The sequence below is a fragment of the Anomaloglossus baeobatrachus genome, chromosome 12, assembly GCF_048569485.1.
Source record: "Anomaloglossus baeobatrachus isolate aAnoBae1 chromosome 12, aAnoBae1.hap1, whole genome shotgun sequence".
Taxonomy (NCBI): domain Eukaryota; kingdom Metazoa; phylum Chordata; class Amphibia; order Anura; family Aromobatidae; genus Anomaloglossus; species Anomaloglossus baeobatrachus.
In genome coordinates, this window is record NC_134364.1 from 44339368 (window position 1) to 44353226 (window position 13859).

The window sequence follows — 13859 nt, forward strand, 5'->3', positions numbered from 1 at the left end:
GTTTTAACATGAAAGTCAATGGATAGGGGATATAATGGGAATTTCTACCGTTTCCATCCATTATTTATTCTGTTTAAATGTTATGGACACCTCCAAGGACAATATATATATTTTTTTTAACTAAAGTGCCTGAATTTTGGAATAAAAATAATTTTACAGTTGGGGGTTCATTAAAAATTTGGCTTTTACAGGCTCTTTATTTCCCTGCACATTGCTGTTTGCAGAAAGAGTTAACTCAGAATCTCTCAGTCAGCTCCTTATGTAGAGAGTTTGCCTTTTTATGAAGTCTACGGTCATAAACCAGAACAAGAAGAGTAAGGCTGAGACCCCACTTTGCGTTCTCCTACTTGCAGTTCTAAACGCACGTTTTGGGCTTAATTGATTTGACCAAAGTTGCCTTTTTCTGAACTTTAGCGCTGAAAACGCATGCGTATTTACCGCGTTTTAGATGCGGTTTCAGCGCTTTTTACAAGCGTTTTCACCTGCTTTTTGACAGTTGCGTTTTGAACATCAAGACACTGCTAAATAAAGTTTAAACAGTCAAACAGAATGAAAAAAGAGAAAAAAAAGGATCAAATCTATATTAATGGGAAAAATAATGAAAATAGATATATTTCATAAAAAAATAGCGGTAATATACATTTTAGCGCTAAAATAGCAATAAATGCATATTTTTCTTAAATTTAATTATCGGATTATGTGTGTGTATAAAGGGACATATCAAATCATTATTTTGATGTCCAAAAAGCATGCGTTTTGGAAGTCCAAAACGCATGTTTTCTGCACATAAAAAGCAGGTAACACGCAGGAATTTGAAGGAATCTTGGTTTTTGCCATTTCTCATTGACTTCAATGTTAGCAAAACGCACCCAAAATGGCAAAAACAACTGACATGTTGCTTCTTTGAACGCATGGTTTTTGCCACAAAATATGCAAATTAAATGCAGCGTTTAGAAACGCAAAGTGCGGTCTAGAAATCCCCATTTTCCATTGACTTTGCTGGAAAATCAAAACGCATGCCTTTTGGCATGAAAAAGGTGCTTCTCAAAACTGACCTAAAAAGCAGCAAAAATGCAGGTGGAAACGCAAAGTGCGTTCTTAGCCTCATGAAAAAGGCAAAAAACTAAATGGCCAGTTCCATATATTCGACTTTCAGATTTTGTGCACAGGCCACAATGTACGGACCCAAAATCAACAGACTAATATATATTTCTGAGACCGTTGCATTTTGGTCAGGAAACCCACGGCCAACTTCATGCATGGATTGTGAAAATTGGATATGTGAAACCAGCTCTACAATTTCATCATCAGAATGAGCTGACTGACAGATTCTCAGTTAACTCATTTTGCAATCAGCAATGTGCCGGAAACTGTAAAAGACAAACGGCGCAACATTTTTAATGAAACCCATTTGCAAAAATAATTTTTAGACCACAATACATGCATTTAAGTAAAAACAAATGCCCCTGACGGTGTCAATATGTTTTAATGGATCAATTTTTCCTATTGTGCATGTAATTAAATCAAGCCATTAAAATCAGAATGGAAATGTTGATGTGAACCCAGACTAAGATAATTATGATTATTAGTTTGGAAATGCTGGCGAAATAGACACACAATTTGACTAGTATATATATAAATCTTGCCAGATAACTTCTAAAATGATTGTTTGGAAAAACAGGACATATATCAAACTGTTAAAGAAATGTTTTTCATCAATTTCAAATATACGCCATTGCACTCTATATTATGTATAATACTGAGCAATTTAAAACTAGCTTATTTTGGTTTGGGCCGGACGAGTCTCAGGAGGTTGATTGTGGTAGAGGAATTGATGCAAACCACTTAGGAGCCTCTTCAGTATGGTACATACCTTTTCAAGTGAAAGGGAAATTGAATCCCAAGAGAGGCTGGATTTATTATTGAAAATGTATTTTTTTTTCTTTTGAGTGGGCTACAACATTATTGAACTCAACATTGGCAATCAACTTTTGCAAAGCAGTGATTGATCCTAAAAATAATAACCACACAGTGTGCAACAATTGTGTACCAGGCTCGCTCACATTTGTTCAAATAAGTAAAAAAAACTGACTCCATTTTTCAAAACTTTTCTAAAGTTTGGATTGAAATGTTAATGTAAGGTCATTCGATGCATACACTGTTGTTTTGGAGAGCTATAATATATTAAGGCATATGAATGTTTACTTTTATCATTAATAGTGTTCATGTGTTTAGTTTATTATGGATTAATATAAATTTTATTATGGCAGCTTCCATATGAATCCCAATCAATAGCATGCTTCATCAGATATCTTAAAGGGAATCTGTCAGCAGGTTTTCACTATGTAATCTGAATCTCAATTAGGCCAGAGTCACACTTGCGTATGACTCAGCGAGTCTCGCATCGGGATGACCCGGGGCGGCCACACACTCTATGGACAGGAGCTTCTCAGCTGCATGTATTTCTATGCAGCTGACCCGCTCCTGTATAAGAGTGTGTGGCTGTGTCGGTTGTTGTGAATACGTTTTCCAGTTTGGGGCTCCCTCTTGTGGTCAGTGCTGGTGGTGCAGTTGATTTGTGGAATGAAAGCCACACACCTTTGGAGGACTGGCAATCAGGGTCAGATTGGGCTATTTAACCGAGTAGTTTTCTCTTGTTACTTGCTGGTGGTCAATGTCTCATGTGTGTTAACCCTTTCACGACCGGCCGATTTTTCGCTTTCCGTTTTTTTTTTTCGCCATTCTTTTTCTGAGAGACGTAACTTTTTTATTTTTCAGTCAATATGGTCATGTGAGGGCTCATTTTTTGCGGAACGAGCTGTACTTTTAAATGAAACCATCAGTTTTACCATATTGTGTACTAGAAAATGGCAAAAAAATTCCAAATGCTGAAAAACTGCAAAAAAAGTGCGATAGCACTATGGTTTTTGAGATATTTTATTCACTGTGTTCACTATATGGTAAAACTGATGTGTGGGTGTGATGCCTCAGGTCAGTGCGAGTTCGTAGACACCAAACATGTATAGGTTTACTTTTATATAAGGGGTTAAAAAAAAATCGGAAGTTTGTCCGAAAAAAGTGGCGCACGTTTTACGCCATATTCCGTGACCCGTAGCGTTATCATTTTTCGGGATCTTAGGCTCAATGACGGCTTATTTTTTGCGTCTCGAGATGACGTTTTTAACGGTACCATTTTTGCGCAGATGCTACGTTTTGATCGCCTCTTATTGCATTTTGCGCAAAAGTTGTGGCGACAAAAAAACGTCGTTTTGGCGTTTGGAATTTTTTTGCCGCTACGCCGTTTACTGATCAGATTAATTGATTTTATATTTTGATAGATCGGGCGTTTCTGAACGCGGCGATACCAAATGTGTGTATATTTTTTATTTTTTTAACCCTTTAATTTTCAATGGGGCGAATGGGGGGTGATTTGAACTTTTAGGTTTTTTTGTTTTTTTTTAATTTTTTAAAACTTATTTTTTTACTTTTTTTTTTTATTTTACTAGTCCCCCTAGGGGGCTATTGCGATCAGCATTCCGATCGCTCTGCAGTATCTGCTGATCACAGCTGGAAGGCTGTAAACAGCAGATACGCTGTCTTTCTCTTTTGCTGTGCCCCGGGCACAGCGAAAGTGAAACCAATTCATGTGTAGTACAGGAGTCATCACATGACCCTGTACTACCATGACAACTATCGGGAGTCACGTGATCGCGTCACGTGACTTCCGGTTTCGGCGGTAAGTAAAACTTTACCGCGATTGCGCTTATAATGGCGCTGTCATGTATTGACAGCGCCATATAAGGGGTTAATCGGCACGAGCAGATAACGATTCTGCTCGTGCCTAGCAGGCACACATCTCAGCTGTGAAAATCAGCTGAGATGTGTGCCGATCGCGGCATGCTGCCGCCGGAGGACCGCGGGCAGTAAGATTATGTCATTTAGGACGTAATTTTACGGCCCGCGGTCGTTAAGGGGTTAAGGACATTCTGTAGCCAGCTCTGCTCACTACCAGAACTCCTCTCAGATAAGTGTCTTTGTACCTCTGCTGTTTGTTTTCCACTTGTTTTTCTGCTTTAATACTAAGGCGTGATTCTTATTTTGTCTGTGTGGAGTTCTTGGTGGAATGGGATCATTCCCTGCTGAGAGTGTCTGTATACTTAGTGTTTGTCATGCTTGGTATTAATTCAGTCCGTCATCTGTAGTAGTGTTTTTGGATCCCAGTAACATCAGAGTGCTGATACAGTGGGGGAGAAGTTGTGTGACCTCAGGATTTTTCCATATCAGAACTGCTGGTATATATTAGGGTTTTTACAGCTGTAGACAGTTGCTCTTTCCTATCCTTTCCTATAAAGATAGTTTGGGCCTCATCTTTGCTGAAATCTGTCTTTTCTGGCTTTGTATTGTGTTTTTCTATATCACCGTAGCCTTTACATGTGGGGGGCTATCTATCTATCTTTGGGGACTGCTCCGAGGCAGATTAGCTTTCTTATATCTCTATCTGTGAGATTATTTAGTTCTCCAGCTCTGTCGAGGCATCCAGGTCATCGTAGGCATGCCCCACGGCTACTTCTAGTTGTGTGTCAGGATTAGGTCTGCAGTCCGTTAAGTTTCCAGCCACTCTGTTACCTTTTTGGGATTCCACATTTTTTGATCCTCCTCGGTCCCTGAATCATAACAGTCGTGTGATCGCGATGCGAGACTCGCCGAGTCATATGCAAGTGTGACTCTGACCTTAATGGCATGCTCCATCAGATCCCTTAAAGGGAATCTGTCAGCAGATTTTCACTGTGTAATCTGAATCCCAATTAATGGCATTGTTAAGCTACCGCTAGTGGGCACTGGGACTCCGTTAGAAAGAGAACTTATGAGTACAGTTAGACAGAAGCCCACTAGAGGTCGCTAACACAAGAGCAGGGATAGTATATCAGTCAGGGTCTATGCCGGGATGTCACGTCTGTACAGAGGAGAATATAAGCCAAAGTCAAAGAACAGAGCCGAGGTCGGATACCGGGAGAGCAAGTAAGCACAGGGGAGGACACGAAACAGGACTGGAGTCCGGAGGACAGGGAGGAACACAGGTAAGGTCAGTAAGGAGGGATGGAGGTCAGGACAGGTCGGGGAAATGGAGGTAAGGTCAGGTCGGGGAAACAGAGGTCTGGTGAGGTCGGGAAGGAGAGACAGATGTTAGGTCGGGCAAGAGGAACAGAGGTCAGGGCAATCAATACCGGATAGCAGGACAAGAAACAGAGAACTACTCTGAGGAACAGTGCATGCAGCAGAGCTAGAAATATTACTGGCGGCATCCCGGAAGTAGCAGCACCAAGATATGGCGACGCGACCCCCGGAATGAGGCCAGAACAAACAGGCCCCTCCCAAGGGACCTAAACCCAGGAGGCGGGATACATGCACCGGCTCAGGAATGGCAGAGCCATGCATGAAACATGACAGGCATGCTCCATCAGATACCTTAAACGGAATCCGTCAGCAGATTTTCACTATGTAATCTGAATCCCAATTATGGCATGCTCCATCAGATACCTTAAGGGGAATCCGTCAGCAGATTTTCACTATGTAATCTGAATTCCAATTAATGGCATGCCCCATCAGTTACCTTAACCCCTTAACGACTACGGGCAGTAATATTACGTCCCTGCGGTCATAGTGTTAATCCCCACTGGCTGCCGCGGGCAGCTGGGGGGATTCCGAGCACGTCAGCTGATGTGTACAGGTGACTTGTGTGCCTTGCAGGCACTAGTGGAATTGCTATCCACCCGTACCTGTTAACCCCTTAAATGGCACTATCAAAATGTGACAGCGTCATTTTAATGGCGATCACAGTAATCGCATACTCTCCGGCCTCCACCGGAAGTCACGTGACGTGATCACGTGGATCCGATGGTTCTCATGGTAGCACAGGTTCTTGTGATGACTCCTGAAGCTCCCATGACACCTGTTACAAGCAGCTGAGTACTGTAGGTTACAGGAGATCAGTTCCCCCGATCTGACTGCTGATCCTTATAGTCCCCTAGGGGGACTAGTAAAATAGAAATAAAAAGGTTTTAAAAATTTTTTTAAAAAATAAAAGTTCAAATCACCCCCCTTTCGCCCCATTGAAAATTAAAGGGTTAAAGAAAATAAAAAAAAGAAATGCCCGATCTATTAAAATATAAAATCAATTAATCTGATCGGTAAAAAGCATAGCGGGAAAACAATTCCAAACGCCAAAATTACGTTTTTTTAGTTGCCGCAAATTTTGCACAAAATGCAATAACAGGTGATCAAAATGTAGCATCTGCGCAAAAATGGTACAGGTAAAAACATTAGCTCGAGATGCAGAAAATAAGCCATCACTGAGCTAAAGATCCTGAAAAATGAGAACGCTACATGCCCAACTTTTTTTGGACAAATTTTTTTTTTTTTAATCCCTTAGATAAAAGTAAATCTATGTTTGGTGTCTACAAACTTGCACCGACCTGAGGCATCACACCAACACATCAGATTTACCATATGGTGAATACGGTGCATAAAATATCTCAAAAACAATCATGCAATCGCACTTTTTTTTGCAATTTGCACTTGGAATTTTTTTGCTGTTTACCAGTACACTATATGGTAAAGCTTATGGTTTCATTTAAAATTAAAACTCATTTCGCAAAAAACAATCCCTCATATGGCAAGATTGGAGGAAAAATAAAAAAGTTACGGCTCTTAGAAGAAGGGGAGAAAAAAAAACCCCAAAACGAAAAATCGGCCAGGGGGTGAAGGGGTTAAAGGGAATCTGTCAGCAGGTTTTCACTAAGTAATCTGAATCCCAATTAATGGCATGCGCCATCAGATACCTTAAAGGGAATCCATCAGCAAGTTTTTACTATGTAATCTGAGAGCAGCATAATGTAGGTTCACATACCCTGATTCCAGTGATGGATCACTTACTAGGCTGTGAGTTGCTGTTTCATTACAATCAGTGACTTTTCAGCAGGAGAGATCACTACAGGACTAGCTGCCTCGTGCTTCCTAGTCCAAACCCACCCCCACCACTGATTAGTAGCTTTCTGCCTATGCAGAGTTTACACAGGAAGCTGCCAATCAGTGGTGTGGGCGGGGTTATACACAACTCAGCATTCTGAGCACTGCTAGATTTTCAGCAGAGAAAACAGGGATTGTATCAAAATGACAGCAGGTGACACCACTGGAATCAGGATCTCTGCCCATACGTTATTCTGCTCTCAGATTCGATAGAAAAAAAAATAGTGACAGATTCCGTTTACTATTTAAACATTCTCCCCAAAAACTAAATGTCGTAAGGCTATGAGCACACAATGTCTTTAATCCGAGGGCTCCCCCTTTAGAGTTTTCTTTCACAAAGCTACATCAGGAAAAAGTCAGTGGCTTTCTGGGGTCATTTCCGTAAGGCTACTTTCACACATCCGGTTTTTGCTCTGCGGCACAATACGGCGCTCTGCAGAAAAACCGCAACCGTTTTTTTTTGCCGCCGGTTGCGGTTTTTTTTGCATAGACTTACATTGGTGCCGTATTGTGCCGCATGGGCTTGCTTTCGGTCCGGTTTTTGCCGCATGCGGCAGATTTAGCCGATGCCGCGGCCGGATGGAATGTTGCCTGGAACGTTTTTTGGCTCTGGCAAAAAAAACCGCATCGCGCCGCATCCGGCCGCTGCGGCGCATTTTTCAATGCATGCCTATGGACGCCGGATGCGGCGCGATGCGGAAAAAAACGCAGCCGCCGCATGCGGTTTCTTCCACTGCGCATGCTCAGTAGCATGCCGCAACCGGAAAAAAATGGACGGGCCGCATGTAAAAACTTATGCAAAGGATGCGGTGTTTTCGCCACATCTGTTGCATAGGTTTCACAGCCGGATTGAGCCGCAGTGCTCAAGCCGGATGTGTGAAAGTAGCCTAAGCGTCTTTTTCCTACATCTACTTCTGTTATAGAAAGTGGTCGGCTTCCAAGCAAAGACACCCAAAAAATGAACATGTTATTTAATTAACATTAAGGAAAAGAAGTGACAATTACTGTGTTTTATGTCCATTTTTTGCTGCAATTTTGCTGTACTTTTTCAGGCAGATTCCTAGTGGACTTTATCTAAAAAAGATGTCACATGCACATACCATAAAGTTAGGTTTTGTTGGCATTTCTACCGGATTTCTTTTTTTTAGGTAAAAAAAATTCAGTGGCCAGGTGAACTCCTTCCCACCGCTGCCACTATGGGGATGCTGATAGAGTTTAAAGCAATGATGAAACAGGCATCTCTCTGCTGACACTCCTTCTTCCATCCTTCCACCTCGGCATCTGGCTTCTCAGCGCAGCGAGCGTGATGACGTCTCTACAGCATGCCCACTGTGCTGAGATGAGCAGAGTTGCAGAACTCTGAACATGGAGACCAGAGCAGCGAAGGAACGTCAGGAGGCGGGTATTTATTTTTTTTAAATCAATAAGTACAATGGTGGCCATAATATTATTTGGAGTGTGTATGTTATTATATAGAGAACTATGGGGTGCATTATTCTCTATGGAGAGCTATGGGGTGGGCAATATATTATATGGAGGACTATGAAGTGCATTATAGTATATGTAGGACTATGGGGGTGCATAAAATTATATGGAGGACTATGGGGATGCATAATATTATACACTGTGTGCAGAATTATTAGGTAAATGAGTATTTTGATCACATGATACTTTTTCTACATGTTGTCCTACACTCCAAGCTGTATAGGCTTGAGAGCCAACTACCAATTAAGTAACTCAGGTGATGTGCATCTCTGTAATGAGGAGGGGTGCGGTGTAATAACATCAACAACCTATATAAGGTGTGCTTAATTATTAGGCAACTTTTTTCCCTTTGGCAAAATGGGTCAGAAGAGAGATTTATGTGCGCACGTTGCTTTTTACCTGCTTTTTACCTGCTTTTTTGCTGCTTTTTCTTCTGCGCTGTTTAATGCCAAAATGGATGTGTTCTTCTATTCAAGCAAAGTCTATGGGAATTTGGGTTTCTTGTTCACACTATGTTGTTCAAAATGCTGCCTTTTTGAGGCAGAACTTTGGTCAAAAACTCAGCTTTTCAAAGAAGCAACATGTCAATTGTTTTTGCCATTTGGGTTTTGCACTGCAAAGCTGAGTTTTTGACCAAAGTTCTGCCACAAAAAGGCAGCATTTTGAACAACATAGTGTGAACAAGAAACCCAAATTCCCATAGACTTTGCTTGAATAGAAGAACACATCCATTTTGGCATTAAACAGCGCAGAAGAAAAAGCAGCAAAAAAGCAGGTAAAAAGCAGGTAAAAAGCAACGTGCGCACATACCCTTAAGGGGATCTGAAAAGTCCAAAATTGTGAGATGTCTTGCAGAGGGATGCAGCAGTCTTGAAATTGCTAAACTTTTGAAGCGTGATCACCAAACAATCAAGTGTTTCATGGCAAATACCCAACAGGGTTGCAAGAAGCGTGTTGGGAAATAAAGGGACAAAATAACTGCCCACTAATTGAGGAAAATCAAGCGTGCAGCTGCCAAGATGTCATTTGCCACCAGTTTGGCCATATTTCAGAGCTGCAACGTTACTGGAGTTTCAAAAAGCACAAGGTGTGCCATACTCAGGGACATGGCCAAGATAAGGAAGGCCGAAAAATGACCATCTTTGAACAAGAAACATAACATAAAACGTCAAGACTGGGCCAAGAAATATCTTAAGACTGATTTTTCAAAGGTTTTATGGACTGATGAAATGAGAGTGACTCTTGATGGGCCAGATGGATGTGCCAGAGGCTGGATCAGTAAAGGGCAGAGAGCTCCACTCCGACTGAGACACCAGCAAAGTGGAGGTTGGTACTAGTATGGGCTGATATCATCAAATATGAACTTGTGGGACCTTTTCAGGTTGAGGATGGAGTGAAGCGCAACTCCCAGACCTACTGCCAGTTTCTGGAAGACAACTTCTTCAAGCAGTGGTACAGGAAGAAGTCGGTATCGTTCAAGAAAAACATGATTTTCATGCAGGACAATGCTCCATCACATGCATCCAACTACTCCACAGCGTGGCTGGCCAGTAAAGGTCTAAAAGATGAATAAATAATGACATGGCCCCCTTGTTCACCTGATCTGAACCCCATAGAGATTCTGTGGTCCCTCATAAAATGTAAGCTCTACAGGGAGATAAAACAGTACACCTCTCGGAGCCGTGTCTGGAGGCTGTGGTGGCTGCTGCACGCAATGTTGATCGTAAACAGATGAACAAACTGACAGAATCTATGGATGGTCGGCTGCTGAGTGTCATCATAAAGAAAGGTGGCTATATTGGTCACAAATTTTTTGGGGTTTTGTTTTTGCATGTCAGAAATGTTTATTTCTAAATTTTGTGCAGTTATATTGGTTTACCTGGTGACAATAAACAAGTGAGATGGGAATATATTTGGCTTTTATTAAGTTGCCTAATAATTCTGCACAGTAATAGTTACCTGCACAAACAGATATCCTGCTAAGATAGTCAAATCTAAAAAAACCACTCCAACTTCCAAAAATATTAAGCTTTGATATGTAGAAGTCTTTTGGGTTGATTGAGAACATAGTTGTTGATAAATAATAAAAAAAAATCCTCTAAAATACAACTTGCCTAATAATTCTGCACACAGTGTATGGAGGACATGATGGGTGCATTAAGCTATATGGAAGACTATGTGGTACATTATTCTATATGTAGGACTATGGGGTGTGCAATATATTATATGGATGACTATGGGGTGCATTGTATGATATGGAGGACAATGGGGTGTGTATTATACAATATGGAGGACTATGGGGTGTGCATTATTCTACATGAGGACTATGGGGTGTGCATTATTCTACATGAAGGACTATGGAATGTGCATTATTCTACGTGGAGGACTATGGCGTGTGCATTATTCTATATGAAGAACTACGGGGTGCATTATATTTTGTGGAGGACTATGGAGTGCATAATATTATATGGAGGAAACTCCACCTTCACTCCCCTTCTGCTCAATTATTTTACTTAAACATTTTCACTTATTTTTTATTTTCAAGTAAAAATGACCAAGAATCTGTGAATAAATGTAAAGAGATATTAAAACAGCATGAAGATAAATATAGGGAATTCACATTTGCAAAGGAATACCATGCAATGAAAGAAGAACTTGACAATGTACTGAACATAATCCAAAAACACGGTGAGCAGCAAGAGAAGAAGGCCAGAATCCTTCAAGATATTTCGGGTAAATTAATTAATCTTTTTTTTTTTTACCATATATAATTTGAAAATTATATTTTTATGACTTTAAATTATAATGACATTTGATTCAGTTTTTTTTTCTTTTGTTAGAGCCTGCTTTATTTGGATCCTATATTGACTGGAGTTTGAGGCTGTATCCATTTTTCAAAATTTTACATATCTCTAAAACGTAGCAACTGAACTGACTAAGGAATAGGAGATTAAAGGGAATCTGTCATCAGATTTTTGCTATGTACACTTAAAGCACCCTGATGCAAGCAATGTGTTAGTTTACTGATTGCAGCAATTGTCATAAAATCATAGTTTTTTTTTCTGCTGCAGATCTAGCAGATCTTGGAATGCTAAGCTGTATATAACCCCGCCCACAACACTGATTGGCAGCTTTCTGTGTACACTGCATTGGCAGAAAGCATCCAATGAGTGGTGGGGATGGGGTTAGACTAGAAGGTACAAGACACCTTGTCCTGTAGTGATAATCTGCTGATAAAACCCTGACTTGACTGAAACAAAAGCACAGCCCAGTAAGTGACACCATACTGGAATCAGGGCCTCTGCCCATAAATTATGGTGCTCTCAGATTACATAGAAAAAAGTTGCCGACAGATTCTCTTTAAAGAGGTTGTTATCAGATCTGTGGTGGTCCGACAAATAGCACCCACTCTGAACAATACAGCACTATTCAATGTGTGGTGACCTCTGTCGAGAACTACACATCAGCTCCTGCTTAAGAAAGCAAGGTCTGATCTGCTGTACTTGGCAGCGGCTGGTTATAAATGAGAATAGGAGCCTACCTGTAGTTCTTGGCAGCAGCTGCCCCACATAGAAAGGATCCTACTGATCTGATATTGTTGACTTATTCAAAGAATAGGTCACATAATATTATGTCCAGGCCACTCATTAGAATATTTAAAGGTAACACTGGATTTCATGCTCTTTCCTTAAAATAGGCCATCAATAGGGATGAATGGACCCATGGATGTTTGGATTCGTTGGGTTCGACTGAACGTTAGTTAAATCTGTGGTTTGGTACCTAGACTTGACCACTGACGCCAAACTTTGTTGCTCTAAAATGGCTGGAAAATGGTCGCAATAATTGCTATGGGCCTGCACTGGGAAAATGCGGGTAAGAGCAGGATAATTGCCTTGCAAACAAATGTGGATAGGGAATAAATTAAAAAAGAATGTTGTGGGGTTCCCCCTATTTTTGATAACCAGTACATGTAAAGCAGACAGCTGTGGGCTGCAGCCCTCAGCTACAGTCATATGAAAAAGTTTGGGAACCCCTATTAATGTTAACCTTTTTTCTTTATAACAATTTGGGTTTTTGCAACAGCTATTTCAGTTTCATATATCTAATAACTGATGGACTGAGTAATATTTCTGGATTGAAATGAGGTTTATTGTACTAACAGAAAATGTGCAATCCACATTTAAACAAAATTTGACCGGTGCAAAACTATGAGCACCTCAACATAAAAGTGACATTAATATTATGTAGATCCTCCTTTTGCAAAAATAATAGTCGCTTCCTGTAGCTTTTAATGCGTTCCTGGATCCTGGATGAAGGTATATTTGAACATTCCTGTTTACAAAACAATTCCAGTTCAGTTAAGTTTGATGGTCACCGAGCATGGACAGCCGCTTCAAATCATCCCACAGATTTTCAATGATATTCAGGTCTGGGGACTGGGATGGCCATTCCAGAACATTGTAATTGTTCCTCTGCATGAATGCCTGAATAGGTTTGGAGCGGTGTTTTGGATCATTGTCTTGCTGAAATATCCATCCCCTGCGTAACTTCAACTTCGTCACTGATTCTTGCACGTTATTGTCAAGAATCTGCTGATACTGAGTTGAATCCATGCGACCCTCAACTTTAACAAGATTCCCGGTGCCGGCATTGGTCACACAGCCCCAAAGCATGATGGAACCTCCTCCAAATTTTACTGTGGGTAGCAAGTGCTTTTCTTGGAATGCCGTGTTTTTTTGCCTCCATGCACAACGCCTTTTTGTATGACCAAACAACTCAATCTTTGTTTCATCAGGTCACAAGACCTTCTTCCAAAATGTAACTGGCCTGTCCAAATGTGCTTTGGCATACCTCAGGCGACTCTGTTTGTGGCGTGCTTGTAGAAACGGCTTCTTTCGCATCACTTTCCCATACAGCTTCTCCTTGTGCAACGTGCGCTGTATTGTTGACCGATGCACATTGACACCATCTGCAGCAAGATGATGCTGCAGGTCTTTGGAGGTGGTCTGTGGATTGTCCGTGACTGTTCTCACCATTCTTCTTCTCTGCCGTTCTGATATTTTTCTTGGCCTGCCACTTCTGAGCTTAACAAGAACTGTACCTGTGTTCTTCCATTTCCTTACTATGTTCCTCACAGTGGAAACTACAGTTTAAATCTCTGAGACAACTTTTTGTATCCTTCCCCTGAACAACTATGTTGAATAATCTTTGTTTTCAGATCATTTGAGAGTTGTTTTGAGGAGTCCATGATGCCACTCTTCATAGGAGATTCAAATAGGAGAACAACTTGCAAGTGGCCACCTTAAATACCTTTTCTCATGATTGGGTACACCTGCCTATGAGGTTCA

The 13859-nt window shown here is 41.0% G+C and overlaps 1 protein-coding gene across 2 annotated transcripts in view; it reads left to right on the forward strand.

Annotated features, from left to right (window-relative positions):
- C12H14orf39 (chromosome 12 C14orf39 homolog) overlaps positions 1-13859 on the forward strand; it is a 94755-nt gene that overhangs the window by 30132 nt on the left and 50764 nt on the right. For both annotated transcript variants that reach the window (XM_075329996.1, XM_075329997.1), the window contains exons 6-7: positions 11057-11244; positions 11352-11394. In XM_075329996.1, coding sequence (XP_075186111.1) covers positions 11057-11244; positions 11352-11394 — 231 coding nt within the window. The remainder of the gene's footprint in view (positions 1-11056; positions 11245-11351; positions 11395-13859) is intronic.